At 41.1% G+C, this 15,092-nt stretch overlaps 1 protein-coding gene across 1 annotated transcript in view; it reads left to right on the forward strand.

Annotated features, from left to right (window-relative positions):
- LOC126281784 (myogenesis-regulating glycosidase-like) overlaps positions 1-15,092 on the forward strand; it is a 100,449-nt gene that overhangs the window by 72,784 nt on the left and 12,573 nt on the right. Inside the window, exons 4-5 of the mRNA XM_049980990.1 lie at positions 518-952; positions 12,133-12,289. Coding sequence (XP_049836947.1) covers positions 518-952; positions 12,133-12,289 — 592 coding nt within the window. The remainder of the gene's footprint in view (positions 1-517; positions 953-12,132; positions 12,290-15,092) is intronic.

Below are 15,092 nucleotides of genomic sequence, written 5' to 3' on the forward strand. Positions count from 1 at the left end.
TAGGGATATTCCCGTACGACCATTTCATGAGTGTACCGCGAATATCAGGAAACCGGTTAAACATCAAATCGGCGACATCGCTGCGGCCGGAAAAAGATCATGCAAGAACGGGACCCACGACGATTGAAGAGAATTGCTCAACGCGACAGAATTGCAACTCTTCCGCAAATTGCTGCATGTTTCAGTGCTTCGAAATCAACGTACTGCGACTGATGTGCTTCGGTTTTTCTGCCAGTTTTAAAGACAGATTTTTGTAGTCGAATGTATCTCACATTGAAGTTCGCACTAAATTTTGAGCTTTTGTAAAATTGTGAACAATGATCCTATTTTTTAGAAATATTTGTTAATGAGAGCGGTTTTTTGGTACTTTTCCTTGACTTAAATAGTCATTAAGCAGATGTTGCTCCCCAAGATTGACTCAGCGAGCCTATCGCCTGGCTAGTTCACACACTGGCGCTCGTCTGGCGCGTTGTCACGTCTCCACTGCCTGCACGTTTACGCCGCTGTCTTTTCTCAGGCGCTTCGCAACGAGACGGGACTGGACTCCTTCAAGTTCGACGCCGGCGAGACCAGCTGGCTGCCGCAGCTGCCCGCCATCACGCCCCTGGAGGTCAACCCGGTGCGCTTCACCGACGACTACGTGCAGACCGTCTCCCAGTTTGGGCCCATGCTAGAGGTGCGCGCCAGCGTCGAGAGCCAGCACCTGCCCCACTTCTTCCGCATGATCGACAAAGACAGCAGCTGGAGCGCCCAGAACGGTCTGAAGACGCTGATACCAACACTGCTGCAGATGAACATGGTCGGCCACCCTTTCGTTCTGCCAGACATGGTGGGCGGCAATGGCTACAAAGGTGCCGTCCTCGACAAGCAGCTGTTCATTCGCTGGCTGCAGGTCAACGTCTTCATGCCCGCCATACAGCTCTCCTCCGTGCCTTGGGACTACGACAACGAGGTACGTGTGGTCACTGACAATTCGCAATTTTCCACGAAGACAACTGTTATTGATGTAAGTTCACAAGGTTGATGACTGAACAACAAACAGAACGCAACAATAACGGTGCCAGTAAAAGTCTCCGAATTGAGGCAAACAAAAGTTCACTTCTAATTTTCCACTAATGTTCGTGGTAACACACACACACGCGCACACACACACACACACACACACACACACACACACACACACACACACACACACACACACACACACACTAATAACAGTACAATTGAGAGACGAAGACATAATCCTGAACAGTCCAAGTACACGAGGTCGGCATCCGGAATGAAATGAACTTCGGGGCTGGTTCTATCCCCTAAATACTTGTCTCCAGCCAATCAGGTTTTGGCGTAGTGATACTTCCTGCAGGCCGTGGCTCGAGCTCCCCCTGCAGGAAGTAGTGCTCAGCATGTCTGTTTCCATTACCTTGTATGTAAATAGCCGGTGTTTACCATCGTGCGTTAGGTACACCTTGGACATAGACAAACTCGTCTTCTGTGGTGTAATATGGGTTGCCAGCCCACAAGGGCTACCTTGGCTCCAGTACGTACATCTTTATCACCTATAATATACGACTACCACCATTTTTGCTTAAATTCAGACGCTACTCGAATATAGGTTCTCAATTTTCTTTAAAGTCTAAGTTCACAGCGTTCCTGGAATTGAGCTCTCGAAGGATGTAAGTAGTCAACAGCAGCGCTCTGGCCCTATCTACGAGTCATGTCAGGAGTTCCAAAGTTCTGAACTTGCGTTTCCTTTTGTATAAACTGTGTTTTCTCAGGATCCCAGTCACGTACTCGCCTAGTAGAACGCCATGGCTGCCACCCAACATGCCCCACTCTCTCATCAACTGGTTCCATCACCTACAGTACGAGCACTGCGTCGTGGGGGTTTTTCCTCCCTGTGGGTGGGCATGTTGACCGTGCACGTGCAGCAAAGCTCATTTGTTCTAATCCAGTCTTCACCCTTCTTCCACTGACTGTGACGCGTATACCTGTAGTTAATTCACCCGTCGCCTGCACTAACAATGTATACAGGGTAAAACAGGTCTCCCTCAACAAAATTTCGTAAGTTATTCGGGGATGTCTTCTAATTATTTTGGTATAACACTCATTAAAAAACATGGCTCTGAGGTATGGAACGAACTTAACTTCTGAGGTCATCAGCCCCCTAGAACGTAGAACTACTTAAACCTAACTAACCTAAGAACATCACACACATCCATTCCCGAGGCAGGATTCGAACCTGCGACTGTAGTGGTCTCGCGGTTCCGAACTGTAGCGCCTAGAACTGCTCGGCCAAACCCGGCCGGCACACTCATTATAGGGCAATAGTTTAATTATGGTTTATTCTGTTTCTGTTCCCAAAAAAAAATTGTTTCTTTGAAACTACTGAAACGTCTACGTCACTTGTAATTCTACTATGTGCGAGTAGAGTGGGGTTCAGAATTCGTTTGTACAAGCTGTCTCCCATGCTCGTGAACTCAATACACAAATGACCAAAGAAGCGATTCTGTGCCATACGGAATCCAACACAGTCGGAAAACTCTTAAACTGATAATTATTGTAGTTGAAGTTTCATTATCCACAAAGCAAAATTTAACAGAATTCATATAATTAAAAAGGATCAGATGATTTTCCAGATTAAAGGTAAAGAATAGACCGCAATTCAATGAGCTACAATCTTCTCACGATATTTAATTTTAATGGTAAGGGTTACCTCATCACAATGTTGGGGGAGTAGATGATGGAATGAGAAAAAGTTATCTTAAAAATACTAAATTATTTGTTCTCAATCAACATTGTTCAAATTAGAGTTCGACTGATATACCACTGGTTCCACAAAAAGTGAAAAAAACAGTACACTTACAATGTTAAGATTTTTATGAATGATCAGTGTGATAATATATAGATTTAAACACGCTTTAACTGTACAGAAGGAAGGCAACAGTATGCTTACTACAAGTCTGTCAATTGACATGCAAATCACTTTCCCAAGTCTGAGCAACTCACGAAAGGGACATATACTGAATATCATTGATCGTTGATCCCAATATGATAGAGGATTAATGAAAAAAAAGCCGTCACAAGTTGAGAAGCAGATTCGGAAATTGTGAACTATGCAGTGTAAAGCCAATGCATCCGCTAAAAGTGACACTTAACACCAAAACAGCTAAAGGACAGACAAGCTGAAGCACAGCACTGAGCAATGCCATCATGTGCTCACCTCAAAATCGACTACTGACTGCCTGCCTGCTCTCACACACTTCTCAAAATTACCGTAGGAGGGGAGGAGATCGCGATGCTTGCCATTGCAACAACTGGTAATCTCCCTCTCTTTTCCTGCATGCAGGAAAAGATAGCAGTATTTTCTTCTCCAGCACTTTTTTATATGTAAATGCAGCTCTGCTCCCATGCTATTTACTGAAACAGGGTGCATTTAGGGCAGCCTGTGGGTCTTTGTTGAAATCCCTTGGGAACTCATATGGTTTACACTGTTTTGATAGGCGCTTTTGTAGTATTCTTGCTTAAGCGGAACCCAAAGCAGCTGACTCACATGTTCAGTAGGCGTAGGGGTTTCCGGTGAGAAACCTCCCAGATTCCCGACATTGCCTAACCAGCACCTAAAACCTGCAAGTGAAACGCCTCGTCACATCCCAACAACTCGGAGAAACATGGGCTAAAATAGTAGAATTCACGGAGTCTGCTCTTCCATTCATAACATTAGCAAGAATACAACTCAAAATAATTCTATATTATGTATCTATTGTTGCTTATATCCTGACCTCCTGATGTCAGACACCCAGATCGGTATCAAAAGTTGTATGTCGATAGAATATCAACCAAAATTCCGATTTATTTCGTACTCTATGCTGTTGTCCAGCAGAACGCGCATAAACGTTAATTAAAAGTAACAACAGAACAACAGAGCACACGGAAAGCATAACTGTGAGTGACTAATACGTACAGCTTCCGTGGGGAAGTTGGTAGAGCATTAGAACGTCATGCCAAGGCTGCTGGGTTCATACCCCAATTATGACAACTGTCTTTTTTACTGCATTATACGGGGAAGTTTTATATGGGACTATCAATACTTCCGCCCGTGTGATGCAATTGTTGCCTTATTCTACTGTTCCGATTGTCTATGTGTATTCTATGAAACTACAAATTCACTAGCATCACGAATGGTGTCTGTTCTGTCGCACATGTCCGACAGAACACCGGACCTATCTATACAAATGTACTTCATAGGTTTGGTACTTTCAACTAACGAAGGGAAAGTAGACTGCCAAAATAACATTGCTGCAAATTCCAAAAAGTCCTCTTACATGTCAGGGAAGTGTTATCCCATCTAATAGTTTCACGCGTAAACAGTTAAAAACGAATTTTCATTAGGATTGAGTGCGGGACCTTTGGCAAGACGAGCTCGTGGTCTACCTACGCACCCACGAGAGATCCCTGAAACTGATCACTCACCGAATTGCCCATCTGTTCTCTGTAGTGTTCGTGTTACTTTTAATTACCGTTTACGCATCTTCTACCGGACGACAGCACACAGCACGCTATAAATTGGTGTTTTGATTGATACACTATCTACATACAACGTTTGGTACCGACCTGAGTGTCTCACATCTGGATTTTTGCTTGTTAGCGACACGTGACAAACCACTGTCATCATAATACTTTTACAACAACGAAACAGCTCGATATACCACCCCCAAAAGGTACCACACCAAATGTGGAGCAATGCAACAGCTCGCAGAAGCAGAACCTACTGTACCAGAAGGAATCACAAAGCTCAGTACCGTTGTGCCGCAATTACACTGCGCAGACGAGAGCCGCATATTAGCTAACTTCAGCAGGAAACCTATCGATGCCGCAGTGTACTTCCGTTAACGTACAACTAACATCGCAGGGAAACCGACTAAAGACAGAAGCTCAATACAATTTGAGGACGAAGAGTAAACTAGGCAGTACTGTTGCCGAAGTAAGTATCAAACGGCAGGGCGAACTGGTTACCCACCAAAGTGGTGCACACTGTTACCTCGCAGTCCAGTCGCACAAACGGGTCACAGGAAACATCTCTGCGGACAGAGAAGGTGGTGGAAAATGCAAGCGATTGCTCACAGGCAAAAGTAAGGTCAGGTGAGGGCAAATTATAGAAGGACGGACATGTGATGACGAGTGGAGCAGCATACAAGTATCTGCTCCAAAGCGCAATAAGTGAAACAGAAATTACAAATGTTTCACTGATGATACAGATAAAAGTGTTATTAGACAACAATTTCTGAAATATTATGAGCAACACAAGGCAATGTCATTTTTTTGCAAAACCTTCACATCTTTTGGCACATGTAACTGGACTTGCAGGTTGGAAGGACCCTCTAAGAAAAACTGTCCAATCCTTGGTCTTCGATATTGAAAGTGGCCAGGTTCTTGCCATTTCGGGCAGAACATTCTTGCAAAAAGAACACATAAATCATCAGAACTGGAGCAGTCAGCGGTTTATTCACATGAACTGTGGATTATTACATATTAAACAGTGAACAAAAGTCGCAAGTGACAGTGTGTGAAGAGTAATGCCAAATAACAGTGTCAGGAAACGTTTCATTATTGTGAATTTTTGTGTTCTCTTCTCCGCTATGGCAACAACAGGAATACATCGTACTGTCATGCAGAAATGGACAGAATAAACTTAAAAACAGATAGCGACAGGATAAGCTCACTTCTGGTATTAACGATCACCAACCTTCATCTGATTTTTCCATTGAGAAAATTTTGCAAGATATGGTTCTCTTCGCACTACCGCCATACCATCTAGGTGGTATATCTATGAGGACTTCGATCCATAGTTCAAGTTTCCTCTGCTACTCGGCGCTGCAGTCGGCTACAAATCCAAGATGATGCTGGTGGGAAATCCAAAAATCCAAAATGGCGGATGGCAGGAAATTAAAAGAATGCAAGATAGCGGAAGTAGCCTCGTTGTGCTTCGTACCACCTCTCCCTCACTCCCCAACCCCTTCCCCTTTCCCACTCTCCTCTCCCTCCCCTTCATCAGTCAATCTCAGAGTACTATGTAAAAGAGGCAGTTAAGTAACTGAATTACGTAAAAATGTGCGTCTGACATGGAGTATTTCAGAAACGTTACGTAACATTCATTTGAAATAGTATCATGTTCAAAGATTTGCGAAAAATGGTGATGTTCAAAGGTACATGCTTCTGAATTGCGCATGCACACACTGTATTTCATAGTCACATTCTGCACTCCTTGCACATGTTAAAAAATACAATGCCAACTTTTTTCATTCTTCACTAAAAAAAATTGTTTTTCAAACACTTTATGGCGTCATCAGCAAATTTCAACTGACATTTGTAAATTTAATAGGAAACTAGACGCATTCAGCATGGAATATGACAACGAGAATAAGCCATTCTTTCCATAAATGGTTACAAACCAGTGGTCGCTTATGCAATGTAATTAATGAATTACATATACCAAGAAGATGCACATGTGTTTCACTACCCTTCTGCAAAACTTCAAAATGCGAAGTAAAATAAATTGGTGCTTTGCACCTTTCGGTTGAGTTGCTAACATATGTTTGGCAATGTCTATAGTATGAGTACCGTATCACACATTGTGTAAGACAGATTGTATCCTCAAATTAACTATTTTCCACGTCTAAATTGTACTACGATCTTTGTCAAGTGTCACAATGTTTTTTCCAAGTCTAAAATGTGGGTAAAACTACGTCAACAACCTAAAAATGCTGTCTTTACATGAGGTGCCGTTATATTTCGCCAGATACACACAATAAGACAAGCATTCGCATACAACTAACACATACACAGTGTTTATGCTGTGGCCTTAAAGGTTAGGTTAAGTTGTACAAGTGAACCTGTACCTGTGTACCACACATGGTGTAACGCAATCGAGGGGTTCAAATGAATTATTTTCCACATCTAAATTTTCCTATGATGCAGGTACAGTTCACAGTGTTCTCTGCAGTTCTAAAATGTCAACGAAAATATAACAGCAACAAAAATAATGCAATGTTTACGTACATGTACACATGTGTATGTGTGTGTGTGTGTGTGTGTGTGTGTGTGTGTGTGTGTGTGTCTAACTAAACTGAACCTAAAACATGATTTTGAACAGTAAAATCAGTGGCTAAATGCTACTTCCATACCTAAATTGTTACAAATAACACACCAAACTAACATTTTCCATTGGAACCTGATGAGGCGAAAAACTGCAGAAAATACACGTTATGTAATATAGCATGCTAAACAGTCAAACATACTAACAAATAGGAAGTTTTAATTACTGCCAGGTACAGGGATAATGTAGTTCACGTTTTTTGGCCTTCTATTAGTGTAACGCACAATACATCTTCAAATTAAATATTTCAAGATCTACATTGTTCTATGATACTTGCAAGTATTAAAGTGGTATCTCGGCACCTGAAATGCGTAAAAGGTGTTGACATTTCAACTGATTCTATGTTGTTGGTGGTTCAGGTCTTCCTGAAGGTTTTACAAGTTTTTCAAAAATGTTTCAATTTAGAAAACACTATTTTAAGCTGGAAGAAGGTAATGTACCATGTTCCACAATAAACTGCAAATGATTAATGCTAGTAAAGATTATTACAGTAACAACTCTCGATGATGACCGCAATATTTACCAATTGAATCTATCTTGAGAAGGATCCCTGAAAGTGTATACCCCATAATCAACTACTAAATAAGACAACAATCTAATGAAATTACATGATGTAAAAACAATACATTCACACACAATATAGCCAAAAGACAACCAAATTGTGCAAAAACCATTTTAGAAAGGATGGGAGGCAGTGATTTGGTGTGATTTTATTGTGATTAATCACTTAAACTTCATATTTTCGCAATACACAATAAGAACTTTTGTTATGTTCACAAACATCAAAACATGACAGGTGTTTAACGAAAACAGAGATGAAACGTCACTAAAGACGACAGTGCAACGGACAGAGATTCAGTGTCGGTATCTCTACAATAAAATATTTGCACCCAAAGTAAAATTTTAATTTATTGAGTATTAAACACATACAAATTGCTTGTAATAATACGTAACTGCTGATCATGAACAAAAATTCGAACTTTGCAACAAAACAAAATCGTACAATTTCTCAAAATACTAAGATTTGGACCACGAGACACATATGGCACTACTGTCATACATCAATTGTTCTATGATATTTTTAAAAATTCACATTGTGCACGCTACTGATAAAACTTTTAGCAACTGTTAACGACCAAATTAAGATTGTTGTACCACACTCTGCAAGCACAAAAGAGCCTAAAATTAAATATTTTAACATCCAGATCGTCCATATCACTTAAACTATTCCTGGTCACTTTGGCACTACTGAAGTACATTATACGTTAGTAGATGAGCAGAGTCTGATCTCTGTAACATGCATAAATTCATAAAATACATAAAAATTAATTCTATAACTTTGTAAAACATGTATCACCACTATTACTGATCGAATATACAGCTTAATGTGCACTTGTCGACGAAGATAACCAAAAGAATGAATGACATGGTCATATGCGCACAAAAAGGCGGTTTCGGCTAATTCACCATTTATCCATCATCTTCTTGTACTTGGGATGCATTTAGCATAGCAATATGATAAGAATGTCTAACACCAGCAAATACGTCTCCTTGATACATCAAATAGCGAATGATAAACAAAAAACACAAAAACAAAGTAAAAGTGTAGCTTTCAAACATGTATCCTCCCCCCCCCCCCCCCTATAATCGTCTTACCCAGTCTTGATTCAGCCACATCGTAGCAAGGATCTGGCTCACTGGAGTACGTTTATCACTAGTTATCTTTGTTATTTATGTAAGATACAATATTCTCAAATGCAATTTACCATTCTGCAGCTGAGTCATTCACTTCATTTTCTGTGATCATTATAAACTTCAAGCAAGAATCAGTTCTTCTCCTCGATAGATACGAGGGTAATCCCAAAAGTAAGGTCTCCTATTTTTTATAAGTAAATAGACCTGTTTATTTCTACAATGGTTTACATCAGTTTACAGCTTGAACATTTAGCTACTTTTCCACAAAATCACCATTTCTGTCGATGCATTTTTGTAGACGCTGAGGCAGTTTTTGTATGCCCATGTCATACCAGCTAGTCGCCATGCTGTTCAGAAAGTTATGAACCTCTTCTTTCACCTGGTCGTCGGAGATGAATCGCTTTCCGGCCAAATGTTCTTTTAACCTAGGGAACAGGTGATAGTCACTGGGCGCCAAGTCAGGACTATAGTGTGGGTGGGTGATTATGTTCCACTGAAATTGTTGGAGGAGAGCAACGGTTTGCCGAGCGATATGTGGGCGAGTGTTGTCGTGGAGAATGTGTACACCCTTGCTCAACACTCTTCTTCTCCGGTTCTGAATTGCCCATTTGAGTTTTCCAGAGTCTCACAGTACCTGTCAGCGTTAACTGTGGTCCCAGCGATTCAGCTCCGACAACGAGGTGAAAGAAGAGGTTCATAACTTTCTGAACAGCATGACGGCGAGCTGGTATGACATGGGCATGCGAAAACTGCCACGGCGTCTACAAAATGCATCGACAGAAATGGTAATTATGCCGAAAATTAGCTAAATGTTCAAGCTGTAAACTGATGTAAACAATTATAGAAATAAACAGATCTATGTATTTATAAAAAAAAATAGGAGACCTTACTTTTGGGATTACCCTCGTATTATTTCATTATCACGTGAATCACTGCCTGTCTCTTTCAAAGCCAGTAACGAAACTAATCATTCTACGATTTCTTTCAGGTTATTATAGTGGTCATTGTCGATAGCTGTTGACGATTCGTTGGAGACTGTATTACAATAGGGAGAGTCATCTTCCTCATCTAATAATCTCTTCTCCTTCATCATGAGTATCTTCATCTTCTTCTTTTTCTTCAGAATCATCATCTTCTCCATCATCATCATCATCTTCCTTATTGTAATCATCTTCTTATCCTTCTCGCCCTCCTTTGTCTCCAACTTCTGCTTTCGTAAATACATTGATTTATTTGGCTGTTAGAGCCTGAAACTGTGTTTTCTTCCATGCCAATATGAATGACATCACTCTCAATGCTCCAATTTTATCTAATGTGGGTTTAAAGATATGTTGGATCTGTTTGCCTTTAGGAGTGATATCTCTTTCTTATGAGCAGTCCCGAAAATTTGATTACATTTTTGAAGATCTTGTGTTTGAAACACTTTTTAGGGTGTTTAATTTTAAACAATGAAGTATTTTTTCTCCACTTTTGTACCTTTAGGATGCTAAATTTCCCATTAGACCTCCCTGTCATTGATACGTTCAATTTTCAGTCTCACGCAATGAACGACTGATGCTGTATAACTTCTTATCAGTCTTTAACACAGGATGCCAACCTTTTTAATCCTGTTTGGAAAAATCCCCAGATGATTGCTAGCGTTGGTCACAGGAATGCAGGAAGCATTTCCATGCTACCTCTTGTTTCACTCTAAGCCACTGTTAGTGGACAGTTCCTTAGCGGTTTCCACACCAGGTGTTCTTGAGGAAAAAAAACTGCTGAGAGTGCCTCCTCGTGTTTCTCTATGTTCTGAGCCCCCAAGAAGGTTGCATCTTAACAAGAGGCCCGTCTGTTTGTAGTGGGAAGGCCTTTCAGCTAACATCCATTTCACCCCCCACCCTCCCCCCACAAGTGTCACAGGTCCTGGAGAACATGGCGGCGTCCCTCAACTGTCAGTGTGTCTTCAAATGAGACACCTCTTTCAGAATGAAGCACAACATTTGTAAACTGTATTATTTCGTCATCTGTAGCTTTCGGAAAACTCTCGTGACAAAAGCTATGACTTAACAGGAACACTTTTGACCAAAGCATCGAACTGCAAACTAATACAACCATTTATGGCCTTGCAGGAGAATTTGTCGACCGACGAATTGCCAGTCTATAGACAGTCATTTAGAAAGCTAACCATGACGAAGATTTAATTTCAGGAGCTGGGGATGTAGTTCAGGAATCCGTGAATCATCTCCTAGTAAATTCACAAAGGGACATACTGAATGCGACGCAGATCTAAAGACAGACACTCCAGGGATATAAGAAATTATCCACCTCTACCAGCACTTTCATCATTTGTATAATTTTTATCGTCTGTAGTTCTTCAGTAAATCCTGTGATCAGTGCAAAACCAACTGTAGCTAAATACTGTGTTTATTTGTGTACATAGCTTAATAACGCACGTTATAAGAAGCAATCTGATGTTAACACCACAAGGCAGTGCCCTCACCAGCACTGCATCTAGCTGCACTAGGTCCACAACATAATGTCCTTGTAACGCCTGATGATGAACCTGCAGAGGCTCGAAAACATGTTCATGGTTGAATAAATCGTAAAAAATCGACTGGTTGCATATTTATTACCAGATAAATGCCAATCTAGTTTCATGACTTTATGGAGTTTATAAATAACATGATACACTATAACTGTACCACATGCCCCTCCATAGCCGCCCACGGTGGCAGAGCGGTTCTAGGCCCTTCAGTTTGGAACCGCGCCACTGCTACGGTCGCAGTTTAGAATCCTGCCTCGGGCATGGATGTGTGTGATGTCCTTAGCTTAGTTAGGTTTAAGTAGTTCTAAGTTCTAGGGGACTGATGACCTCAGATGTTAAGTCCCATAGTGCTCAGACCGTAGCAGTCGCGCGGTTCCATACTGTAGCGCCTAGCACCGCTCGGCCACTCTGGCCGGCTTCAACAGAAGTGAAAGCCTTTTTAAAACTATAAGTGAGGACATTTTCTACTCTGCACAACCATTCCTCAAATGAGCAATTTTTTTTCTCAGCTTCTAACCCAGCTGAATGGGAAGACTAGAAACTGCACACTGCCCGGACATACACGACTAATCCACTTTAGATCAGTCCGGTAGCATTCTGCTTTGCATATTTTGCTACTTTCCATTATCATTCCCTAAATACAGAGATATACGCCAGTGTAGTTCAATAATGGTAAATTTGTTGCAAACCATTCAATAAAAAACACGGAATAATTTTGGTCCAGCCACCTCCTGAATGGTACTTGCTGGTGATGTTACAGACGGTGGAGATCTTCCGCAACATGACAGCTTTGCACACGATGCACGCACCTCGTATTGTGGAAGCCATGAAGCGGGCAGTGAAGGAAGGCACCCCTGTCAACCCTCCTATCTGGTGGCTCGACCCTACAGACTCGACGGCCCTCACCATCGATTCAGGTAAGCTCTACATTTTTCTTGACTGCTATGCACGCGCGAGTGATTAAATAGCCCTACAATTTTCTTGTCATTGTGCGGAAATTATCAAATATTTTTCACTTCAACATGAAAATGGCTCTACCCACAATTTTCTTTAATTGTCACATATTTCATGCTTATTATCAATCTCTTCTGTAGTGAAGTAAAGATCATGCAAACGACGATTTTATAAATCAGCACTCAGTTGTCGTGTGAAATCGAGAAGGAAGTAGATAGGGGCACTTACACAGAGGCCACGATTCTCTACTTTCAAAGGCGTTCAGTACAATTCCTCACTGGCGACTAGTGAAGAAGATACGAGCTTATGGAATATGAGGACAACTTTCTAACTAGAGTTGCGGTCGTTTTAGCACCTAATTCGCAGAACGTTGTTCTCAACGATCTTCGGGACTACTCCAAGGAAAGGTTACTAGGTCGTTTCTGTTGATTACGTGCAGTATGTACGTGATGTGCAGAATGAGGTGGGAAGTTTCGTGGGGATATTCAGTGGCGATGTTGTTGTTGAGTATGTAGAAAACGGCAAGATCACTAAGAGGTAAGAACATCTATGCTTAGTGAAGGTACGGACAGTAAACCCTCAACATAAACAAAAGCAACTTACTGCCAAAAGTAAGTGAAAAGAGTCATAGCTTTTCGTTGGTGTGATAAGTAAGCAAGTAACTGCAGCAATCAAAGCGGTAAGATATATACAGACTGTGTGCGAAGCGATTTAAATTGGAACCAGCACACACAAGTAGGTGTAAGAAAGGTGAATCCAACTCCGATTCATGGCAAATATCCTACGGATTTATATTTCGACCATGGTAGCGGTAGGCTGGAAGTTGTTCGTCAGAAATGAGAACTTTCAGCCTTCATTATTTTCCGTTTGCTAGCTGGCGAGCACACTAGTAATAAGTACCACGGTCAGAAATAGATGTCCAAAGTGAGTACAGTTTCTGATCAGTCGTTAATGAAAGTCTGGGCCACGTTCTTTCACGGGGAGAATCTAGGGCTGTGAGAACTCTGCATGCCTGGCGAGCGTTCGAAAAGGACAAAGGCAGACAAGAGAGACGTGCTCTTGGTTCCTGTCTGTGGTGGTCGCGTGGCGCTAAGTGTGTAGCTCTGTGCTGACACGTATTAAGTGGAAGAGACTAATGTGCAGCCTTCCCATGAAACTGCCTTCTGTGTATTACTGATACGAACTACTAACTACGGCCAGGCACTACGCACCTTAGCTTATTAATTCAGTGCAATGATTTCAGGTCTGCAACGAGCCACTACGAATGGGAGAATTTAACACACTTTGTACTGTAATATACTCTGTTACGATGCACATGAGACAGAAACCAAAAGTATGTCTGACTCGTAGGCGAGCTACACAATTCACGTTAGGATTCTTTTAACTATTCTTGATGTTTTCGGAGCATTGATTTTTTTTTGTACATTTGTTAATATGTGGTGGCGTAGATAGCCAAGAGGCCCATATATGAATAATTGTATTCTTCCTTATATTATGAGTTATCTTGGGTTCAAATGATCACTAACTGGAACAACGTTTCTCCGAAGTTTTTTACATATACTTAAATTGATAAATGAAACGTAAAAATTCCATGCAACATTCCAAATGCTCGTGCACTTAGCAGTTAAGCTGCCACAGAGGTCCTGCTATGATCATTTGCCTTCAGCAAACGTGTGGTTTCACAATCAACTTTTATTTGTCCAGCAGCACGATTACTTCTAGATTATCTACATGATCTTATAGGTTTTAAAACGTAAGGTGAGTCGAGAATTTGATGGCAGCTGATTATATATAGTATCATGCTCCATTCAGCATTTATTACGTAAGTACATTATGATTTCATGCTTGGTGTGGAAGGTGTTAAGACAACAGACTGAGCCACGTACGCTCATTGCACATGGTATGTTTATTGTACTTGCCGTTGTCTATTCACATGTTTAGGAAGTCAGGGCATAAAATTGCTGTTAGGAAATTTAACGTTCATTTACGCCCATAGATCAACGCCGTGTGTAAAGTAAGCCTTCTCCTTGGCAATTTATTATTAAAATATAGTCAGACAGTGTTTAACAAAAATTGCAGAGTTAAAACCTCTCAATGCAAAAGAGGGCATATCAAACAGGGTAGCTATCTGTAGAGATTCTTACATGTATCCAGAATTTACCATCATAGCGGAGCTGATATTGCTCGATCCTTACCCTAGACCTTTTGCTGAAACCTTCTGATTAATAATTTGCTATTCCTGTCAGCCAAGATCCCGTTTTGCCAGTGTTTATCGGTTTTAACATGGGCTTTTCATGTCCTCTCGGTCACCAGCTGTGCAGATAAAACATCATTTACTGTTGCTTATACAGTGAGACATTTTGCAAAGAATATTGGGACATTACTTATTAGTATACTTCTTCGAAGAATATTATATTATAGTACAGTGTGTGTACTGTTCTACGAGGGCTATCGACAAAGTATATTACATTTTGGAATTAAAAATAAATAAAGTATTGGAATTTTTTTTATTATATGCAGATGAAAGCCACACTTAAATACTACTTTTATACATAGTTGCCATTTAAATTAAGGCACTTATCGTAGCAATGGACGAGCTTGGAAATTCCTTCGCCGTAAAATTCGGCCGCTTGCGCCTTCAACCACGTGGTTACCTCTTCTTGAAGCTGCATAGACAACCACTTCTTCATTGCTGGGAATAAGTGGAAGTCGCTCTGTGCCAAGTCGGGACTGTACGGCGGATGAGGAAACAACTCCCACTTAAAA

The sequence above is a fragment of the Schistocerca gregaria genome, chromosome 7 (genome assembly GCF_023897955.1).
Source record: "Schistocerca gregaria isolate iqSchGreg1 chromosome 7, iqSchGreg1.2, whole genome shotgun sequence".
Taxonomy (NCBI): domain Eukaryota; kingdom Metazoa; phylum Arthropoda; class Insecta; order Orthoptera; family Acrididae; genus Schistocerca; species Schistocerca gregaria.